We start from the raw sequence: 9,230 nt of genomic DNA, 5'->3' as shown, positions 1-9,230 counted from the left end.
GACCTCATCTCTACAATAAATCAAAAATTAGCCAGGCGTGATAGCGCACGCCTGTAGTTCTGGCTACTTGGAAGGCTGAGGCAGAAGTGTCGCTGGAGCCCAGCAGGTTGAGGCTGCAGTGACTGGGAGTGTGCCACTGCACTCCAGTCTGGGTGACAGACTGAGACTCTAACTCAAAAAACAAAACAAACAAACAAAAAAACTCACTTGCCTCCCCTACTCAGCCAAGCAACCCTTAAGGTCAGGGACTCATCTAACATGCACCTGTGTCTCCCAGGTACAATATGAGAGGCAAATGGGTTGCATACCATTCTGCAAAGTCAACAGGCAGTTGCCCAATTGAAATGACTTTCTGAATTCACCCATTTTCACACTGAGGAGGGAACATGTGTAGAGAGGACCCAGTGATACAAAATAGATAGAGCAGAAGTTAGGCCTACCCTCTCACTGGAATCCTCACCACCACAATATGTGGTCCCAAAACCAAGGGAACCCAGTGATAATCAGACCCAGGACAAAGACCAATGTTTAAGCCCTCAAAACTTTCTGTGCCCTTGGTTTGGTGAGTTGCTGACACTGTCAGAGCCTACAGCCAATGGAAAGAAGTCTCTTAGCCTCCAGTACCTGGATGTTCAGAGGGATGAAGGAGACCAGGCTATAGTCTTCGATGAGCTGCACCAGTTTCTCATTGAGCTGGCGGTAGTGACGGAAGAAAGGGTCAGAAGCCAGGTGGTCAAGCAGGTAGGAAAGGTCCAGAACCTCTGTGTAGTAGTCCAGGTTGAAGGCTAAGGAGAGAAGGTAATGTTCAAGAGCAGCTGGCATCAGGCTAAAGACCTGAGAACTGGGACTATATTTTCTTTTTCCTTTTATCTTCATTCATTCAAATATATGTTGATACAATAAAATGAAGTTACGAAGAAAAATACTTGGTTTCACCTGCTGACTCTGCCATTTAATAGCTACATTGGTAGGTATCCACCTCACTGACTGTTTTGAGGACTAAATGCTATATAAAACCCAGTGCCTGTTACAGAGAAGTGCTTGATCAATGTTAGTCAATGATGATACCAAACATGTACCAAGAACTGTGCATGATCCTCACTCATGGAGCTCACAGCTAGGTAACATCCCCAAGACCTAGCATACACACTGTAAGGACTCTGTAAATGCTGGTCAAGCTGAGCATGATGGCTTATGCCTATAATCCCAGCACTTAGGAAGGCGGAGGCAAGAGGATTGCCTGAGTCCAGGGATTCAAGACCAGCCTGGGCAACTTGGCGAGATCTTGTCTCTACCATAAGTCAAAAAATTAGCCGGGTGTGATGGTGCATGCCTGTGGTTCGTTACTTGGAAGGCTGAGGCAGGATTGCCTGATCCCAGAAGGCTGAGGCTGTGGTGGCCATGAGCAAACTACTGCACTCCAGCCTGGGAGACAGAGTGAGACTCCTACTAAAAAAAAAATTTAAAAAAAATTAAGCATTTGGGCTCTTTAGCAGATTTGTCCAAAAATGAGCTGAGGACTCTGAAGTGGCCCTACCTGGACAAGGCGCTGACACGTAAGTTTCCCCCTTCCCTCCTGCTCATGTGCTGGTCATTTTAGTTGTCTTGTCTAGGTTCCTTTGTGGCCAGAGATGCTACTTAGGGAACAATGCCTCAAGCTCAGGGAAGCACTAATTTGGCAGAAAAAATGCATTGGCCAGTGGGACCCTAGGCAACCCCCCTGCCTTATACCAACTTGCTTCTCTCTAAACCTTACTTTGTGCCTGGCCTTCCACCCCATATCTGTCTCTCTGCCATGTGAGAATACAGCCTCCTTCTGTGAAGCCAAAAAGCAGACACTAGATGTGTCAGTACCATGATCCTGACCTCCAAAACTGGGAAATAAATGTTTGTTGTGTAAGCCATCTGGTCTACAGTATTTTTATTATACCAGCCTGAAAAGACAAGCCCTTTACCCCTACTGGACCCTTTGCCTATAATAGTCATCCCCTGGATGACTCCTCCTCACTACTCATGTCGCAGCTCACTGCCTCAGAGCAGTGAGGCACTGCTCACTTCCCTCACTGTCACATCGCCTTATTTTAATTACTTTGTAATGCATATCACCATCTGCAGCTCTTTTGTCACCAAAATCTACAACAGTATCTGGCACAGACAGGCAAAAAATAAGTGGGCAAGAATCAGACCTGCCTGTGGCTACTATCACCAGACCATGGGTGGTTCCAGAGGTAGCTTCCTTCAGCTGAGATGTCTGCTTCACTCCAGTCCAGTTGCTGCCCTACTCCTTGCCTGCCGGGAACAGGAGCTCTTACCCAGCTTCCCATAGTGCTCAATAAGGTCCATCTTGGAGAGGAGGTTGACATGGGGCAGCTCCACGTGCAGCATGGTGGCCAGGGAGGTACACAATACTGAAATGAACTTGGCCGGGTCTGTGCAGTAGTGAGAATCCACAAGGTGGACAGCAGTCAGCTGGGAGAGGAGGAAGAGACAGGGTGACGGGGTGAGAGTGGTCTGGGGAAGCAGGGAACATCAGTGCCTACATCTTCCCTAACAGGTCAAGGGCTTGAGGAGAGTACAAGTCTTCCCCATTAATCTCCTTCTGCTTCAGTTCCGTTCTAATAGCCACTCTCATTTTCTTCTCCCAGATATATAAGGCATTTTTTTTTCTTATAAGAACCTGTTGTCTCCTAGTGGGCAAGAAGTTCAAATCTCACTGCATCTAACTCCGCTCTTTCATTTACTTTTGCCCACCAACTTACAACAAACTCACCATACCACTTTCCACACAACCTCTTCCTTACTTCCAAAACCACAAGCTGCCTCCTAACACATCCATTTTACACATGAGAAAACTGAGGAGCAGAAAGATGAACTGACTTACCCAGACCACACAGCGAGTCAGTATCAGAACCTGAATTCAGAATCACACCTGTTTTATCCCAAAGCAACTCGGCCCCTACCTCGCTGTGTGACATGGGAGCATAGCACCTGTCCTCCTCCCTGTCTCAGTTCCTCCATCTGCAAAATGGACCTACCCGACCCGAGACGCACCCTGAGGTCCCACTTCGCCATTTGGGAGAAGATGCTGCGCAAGGCGCCGTGATGCGTGCAGAGTTCCACCTGGCCCGGGCAGTCGAAGAGAAAATAGTGGCCGCGGAGAGGGTCGAGCTTGTCACGCAGCCAGTCCAGATTGGCCTCCAGGTACTCCATGCAGTAGAGCAGGCCGCCGTTGGGCCCCAGCTGCAGCGCGTCCATCACGTCACCCAGCCCCACCAGCTCGCCCACGTTCACAGCGCACTCGTAGGGCAGTCCCTCGTTGGCCGGGTCCAGGTTCACCACGGCCACACGCCGGCCCAGCGCGCGCAGGAACTCACTCATGCCCAGGCAGTATGTGGTCTTCCCCGAGCCGGGCGGGCCGATCACCGCCTGCCCGAAGGCCGTGGTCGGAGCAGCCCCGGCCATGGGCGGAACGCAGCCGGAGCTGAGGTCAGCTCAGCTGGAAAAGTGGGTAACCGCGCCAGAGATGAGACCGAGGGCAGAGGGTCACCGACGTGCACCTTGTTGGGGGCCGGCGGTGGTATCCGGGGACCGCCTCAGGCGGAACAGCAGGAACCCACGCTGCGCAAGAGGAGCTAAGGGGCCGGTACGGAAGAGAACAGTTCTCGATTTCCGGACGGCGTCGGAAGCGGTGGGCCCCTGAAAGGAAGTCCCGCCCTCACGGTGGTGACGTCGCACGGCGCCGAGGAGCGTTGCAAAGTAGTCGTGTATTTCCTGCAGGGGTGGCTCGGACGTGAGGGCTTCGTAGGGAGATCTCTCCCGGGACTTCCCGACTTTCCGTTAGATTCGAATTAGAAGAGAAAGGAAGATCCAGTAGCAAACTTCTTTATTCTTCCGTTACGTCGCAGACCCAGGCCACCTCCCGCGGGCTCTCCACTGCCCGATCCCAGCCAGTGAGAGTAGAGGCGGTGGGACGCCCTCCCCAAGACCCAACCACCACAAATCCTTTTTTTTCCTGGATCCCTTTCCCTCTTTCTGGCCTTCATGGTGATCCAGACGCCCCAAGGAAGGTTGCTGATAACCTCACTCAATCCGCTGGTCAAGGTACTGCGGGAGGCAACAGGGGCAAGCCGGAACAGGTTAAGAGACCAATGAAAAAGAGGTCACGAAGCTCTGATATACAATCGGTGAGGGGTTGTAAAACTTCCCTTGAGGTAGAGAACGAGTAGGCAAGCTCAGAGCAAAGCACCCTGAATAAACCTCAAAGACTGCTGCTGTCAGACTCCTTTCTGCATCTGTGGTAGATGAGACTGGGGCAGATGGTTGTCCCTGTGCAGCTATGAGTGACTCTGACCACAAAGACCCCAACCCAGTCATTCAGGCTCTGAGGGGCTGTCTGAGGCACAACTAGAACCCCTCACAAAAGCCATGTCTGTCCGAAACTTCATGCTAGTTGGTGGCTGTCGGCGGAGCAGTGACTCTCTCTGGTCCTGGGGTAGAGGCTCATCATAGATGGTTGAAATGAGCCCCAAGCCAATTCCACGCGGCCTTTTCAGTTGCCCAAATGGCTGCAGCTTCTCTCCATGGTACCTGGATAAAAAAGGGCTCTCAATGAGAGGGACTGCTCTCTTTCAAAGCCCAGTAAAGGGATGTAGCTACTACATATCTGGTTTATCCCAAAGCAGAGATTTTAAATATGGATCTTTGTTTCCAGCCCCCTTATCTAGCCATTGACAGTGCCAGCAACCAGATGCTTCAGATACAACTTTAATTCTGTCACTACAGACTCTCTAGTGGCAATCATTAAGTTCAAACTCCTTAGACTCAGAGAATAACTCTCAGGGGATTAATGATCTTGCTAATAATAATAAGGCTTAGGGCTTGGTCTTAAAAAAAAAAGTGGCAGATCCACTTTTTCCTTCTAACTCTGCTTTAAAGTTCATCTCTTAGGGGTGAACTTAGGAGCACTTATCCCAAAACCAGTGGGAAGAGAAAAACCAGAGCACAGCTGAAAAGCTTGGGTTCCCCAGAAGTCCTTCAGCCACACTCACCCCAATCCACGCTTGCATCTGGGGTTCTGACCATCACCATCCAGAGCCTCAGGCACCCCGGAGCACCTGCTGCCCAGGCCCTGGCCCTCAGCCCAGCCTTGCCGCTCCATCACCTTCCGTCCAATGCCCTGCAGAAAGATGGCACAAGACTCAAGAAATGAGTTTCCTACTGGGAGCAGGTGGGGACGGGGATGGGAGAAGAAATTGAGGTAGAGAAGGAAAAGAGAGGAATCAATGGAGTAGGCATAGTACTCACTGACCTTGGTGTGACGCTCAAAGGTGCCCACTTGCTGTTCAATCACAGAGCCATCTTCTTGGCCATCACGGAGTCTCTGTTCCAGACGCATTTGGACAGAGTCTCGGGCGTCCTTGTCTCCACCATCTGAGGAACCAGAGCCCAGTTTGTAGGAGAGTTCCTCTCAGCAGAAGAGGTGAAAATCAGGTTTCTAGGGTCCTTCACAAGATTTACTTATTCATTTTCATGGTGTCCTATTGTCATCTCACTAGGCTGGGAGCTCATCAGAGTAGGAACCATGACTCTCCCCCATCTTACAGATGAGACTGTGGTGCAAAAAAGTCACAGAGCCAACAAATGATAGAGACAGGATTAGAATCCAGATCTCTCCCCCCAAACCAGGTCATTTCCCACCCTACACCCTTGGTCCTTTTTTTTTTGAGTTGGAGTCTCACTCTGTCACCCAGACAGGAGTGCGGTAGCATGCTCGACCTGCTGGGCTCAGGCAATGCTTCTGCCTCAGCCTTCCAAGCAGCTGGAACTACAGGCACACACCATCACGCCCAGCTAATTTTTCTTTATTGTAGAGACAAGGTCTCACCAAATTGCCCAGGCTAGTCAGGTAATCCTCTTGTGTCCACCTCCCAAAGTGCTGAGATTACAGGTGTGAGCCACCACACCTGGCTTTTTTTTTTTTTTGAGTAGGAATCTCTGTCACCCATGCTGTAGTACAGTACCATGCTCATGGCTACCACAGCGTTGACTTGCTGGGCTCAGGTGATCCTTCTGCCTCAGCCTTTCAAGTAGCTGGAACCACAGGTGCATACCACCATGCCTGGCTAATTTTTTTTATTTATTGTAGAAACAAGGTCTTGCCAAGTTGTCTAGGCTGGTCTCCAACCCCTAGACTCAGGTAATCTTCTTGCCTCTGTCTCCCAAAGTGCTGGGATTTCAGGTGTGCTTTTTTTTGAGACATGGTCTTGCTCTATGTTGTCCAGGCTGACCTTGAACTTCCAGACTCAAACAATCCTCCCACTTCAACCTCCCCAGTAGCTCATACAGTAGGCACACACCGCTGCACCTGGCTTCCTAGGCAATTTTTGTCTCCCAAATCTAAACTCTTGCCAGAGCCTGGGCTTCTGACTATTCTATTCTACTAAGGCCTGCCCATTAGACCCAAAGCTCTGAGGGCTGTCTCCATGTGTCCCTGCTCCTCTACTAAGAAAGGAAAAAGAGGCTAGGCATGGGGCTCACTCCTGTAATCCCAGCACTTTGGGAGGCTGAGGCAGGAGGATCACTTGAGCCTAGGAGTTTGAGACCAGCCTAGGCAACATAGTGAGACGTCATCTCTATAAAAAATAAATAAAATTAAGCTGGGCGCAGTGGCTCATGCCTGTAATCCCAGCACTTCGGGAGGTTTAGGTGAGAAGATTGCTTGAGTCCAGAAGTTCAAGACCAACCTAGGCAACATAGAACTTGTTTCTATAAAATTTTTTTTTTTTTTTAATTAGCTGAGCACAGTGGTGCACATCTGTAATTTCAGCTATTTGGGAGGCTGAGGTGGAAGCAATGCCTGAGTTCAGGAGGTTAAGGCTGTGGTGAGCCGTGATCATGCCACCACACTCCAGACTGGGCAACAGAGTGAGAACCCAACTCAAAAAAAAAAAAAAAAAAAAAAGGAAAGGGCTCTGTCCACAACTAGCACTTAATATACTACAGATGTTTTAAGAGAGAAACCCTCTCATTGGGCTACTCCAAGGGAGCTGATCCCGTCTCAGCTTCTGTTAAGCATCTCTGGCAAAGTGTCACTGCAAGGCCAGACCACCAATTCTACCTCCCAGTACTGCCACCCCTTGCCCAGTACCTCTGTCATAGTATACACTCATGTCCACGTCCCAGTCATCAGCTGTCTGTTCATCAAAGTCTGTAGAGATATAAAAGCATCCAGGAGAGTGGGTTAAGGACTTTCAGTTCTATTAAGAGCTAAACCTAGAGTTAGACATAAGTTACAGAACTTAGGGCTTTTGTTTGTATTTTTAAATTGCTCCTCTGGGAGGGTTATTCATAACTGAGAAAGTGGGGAGGTGCTTTCCCTCCATCCCACTGATCCCCCACTCCTAAAAAGGACTGGTCTCATATACCATAAAGGTTAGTCTGTTCCCTAGCCTTTTGTTTGGGTTCACCGCCAGGGAATCCACTGTGTGGATCACCCCTGCCCTTGCCTGGGTACCCGCATTACCTCCTTCTTCCTCCTGCCAAAACTGGGCATCAGTGTAGAACACCAGGCCAGAGCCACCTTTCTCCCACTTGAGCTCGATCTCCTCCTCAAAGAGCCGCTCAGTGGTCCGCTCCTGCCCAGTCACATCTTCATGCAGCGCTTCATGCCGCTCCCACTCCTCACCCCGGTCATCATCCTGGGAGAAGGCAGGGAGAGGTGACCTGTCAGTCTAGCTTCCTGACTTCATGCCCAGAGGGAAGAAAGCTTGGGGCATAGGAGATGTGTAAAGCTGGCTTCAGTTCTACTCCTTCAAGTTTCTCCAAGAAGCAGCAGATATTTGGCCCTTGACCAATATATCTCTCCATCATCTGTTGTTGCGCAACATTGTTTGCTCCTTCCCCACAAGCCTGACTACCATCTCTGTGCTGTTGACCATGCTCTCCTGCCTGAAGTACCTGGTCTCCTCTCTCACAGTTTTCTTCTCTCCACTTGGTTAAATCCTTCTGATCTCTCGAGTCTTACAGCCTGCATGAAGTCCCTCACACTTAGGCCCACAGGTTCCTCACTAGTCTCACAGCCTTTATATGTGATGCCACAAAGAAAGGAGGGACAAGAACTAACACAAGACTTACTGTCTAATGTGTGTCAGGCTCTTCCTATAACTTAGCTCCTTTAATCATCCCAACACCCCATGTGGTAAGTACCATTATTCCCATTCTACAGATGAGGAAACCTAGATTCAGAAGAGTAAAAAAGTTATTTTTCCAAGGCAGTATGAAAGAGTGGCAGAGCCAGCGTGCAAACCCGGGTTGCCACACCATGCAGCCTCTCGAGATGCTGGTTCTTTTTCTTCAGGGAGACTGTAGGCTCTTTGAGGGCAGGAAATGAGTTTTAGAATGTCTGAATCCCACACTAGCCCTTTGCTTACAACTGCTTGACTGGACTTGTGAAATGATAGGATGACTCTTGGTTTGAAATGCTGGGGGCCTTCGGGAGCTAGAGAAAAGTCAGAATGGTACCACAATGAGGATGTGGCCCGATATGTTAGCAACTCTTGTCCAGGGCTTTGAAACATGAGTTTTTTTAATCCAGAATACACATTAAAAATAAGTTTTCCCAACAAGTCACATTTACTTAAACAACCAAATTTGGAGAAAAGACCCAAAGAAATGTCTATCTCACTGACAGAGTGGAGCTAGTGTTCAATCCACCAACTCTAGGTCAGAAACAGAGGTGACTGCTCAGCCACATGATGAAAGAACACAGAGGTTAGAAAAGCAAAAAAGGGGACTAGGTTCATTCTACTTCTACTTCCTTGGATAATCTTAGGCAAGTCATTGCACATGTCTTGGTTGGTACCTTTTTATCTGTGAAAAGGAACTGTCCAGCCGGGCATGGTGGCTCACGGCTATAATCCCAGCACTTTGGGAGACTGAGGAGAGGGGACTGCCTGAGCCCATGAGTTCAAGACCATCCTGGGCAACTTGGCAAGACCTCATCTCTACAATAAATCAAGAAAAATTAGCTGGGTATGATGGCATGCGCCTGCAGTTCCAGCTACTTGGAAGGCTGAGGCAGAAGGATCCCTGAGTCCAACAGGTCGAGGCTGTGGTGGCTATGAGCATGCCACTGCACCCCAGCCTGGGCAACAGAGTGAGACTCTGACTCAAAAAGAAAATGAAAAAGAAAAAGAACCCTTCTTATTTAATTTTTTTTTTTTTTTTTTTTT

At 49.2% G+C, this 9,230-nt stretch overlaps 2 protein-coding genes across 2 annotated transcripts in view; both read right to left on the bottom strand.

The window, feature by feature from the left end:
- GPN2 (GPN-loop GTPase 2) overlaps positions 1 to 3,749 on the bottom strand; it is a 10,454-nt gene extending 6,705 nt beyond the window's left edge. The window contains exons 1-3 of the mRNA XM_008060357.1: positions 3,052 to 3,749; positions 2,313 to 2,469; positions 625 to 785 (exon numbers count right to left, since the gene is read on the bottom strand). Coding sequence (XP_008058548.1) covers positions 625 to 785; positions 2,313 to 2,469; positions 3,052 to 3,462 — 729 coding nt within the window. The 5' untranslated portion in view covers positions 3,463 to 3,749. The remainder of the gene's footprint in view (positions 1 to 624; positions 786 to 2,312; positions 2,470 to 3,051) is intronic.
- A 117-nt stretch (positions 3,750 to 3,866) lies between these two features.
- Positions 3,867 to 9,230, bottom strand: part of GPATCH3 (G-patch domain containing 3) — a 9,006-nt gene continuing 3,642 nt past the window's right edge. The window contains exons 3-7 of the mRNA XM_008060356.2: positions 7,523 to 7,697; positions 7,148 to 7,207; positions 5,309 to 5,430; positions 5,049 to 5,176; positions 3,867 to 4,587 (exon numbers count right to left, since the gene is read on the bottom strand). Of these exons, the coding sequence (XP_008058547.1) occupies positions 4,371 to 4,587; positions 5,049 to 5,176; positions 5,309 to 5,430; positions 7,148 to 7,207; positions 7,523 to 7,697 (702 nt within the window). The 3' untranslated portion in view covers positions 3,867 to 4,370. The remainder of the gene's footprint in view (positions 4,588 to 5,048; positions 5,177 to 5,308; positions 5,431 to 7,147; positions 7,208 to 7,522; positions 7,698 to 9,230) is intronic.

Source organism: Carlito syrichta, unplaced genomic scaffold (genome assembly GCF_000164805.1).
Source record: "Carlito syrichta isolate Samal-C Ts95f unplaced genomic scaffold, Tarsius_syrichta-2.0.1 Scaffold304598, whole genome shotgun sequence".
Classification (NCBI taxonomy): Eukaryota; Metazoa; Chordata; class Mammalia; order Primates; family Tarsiidae; genus Carlito; species Carlito syrichta.
Note: the sequence above shows the minus strand (reverse complement) of the source record. Positions and strands in the feature narration are given on the sequence as shown.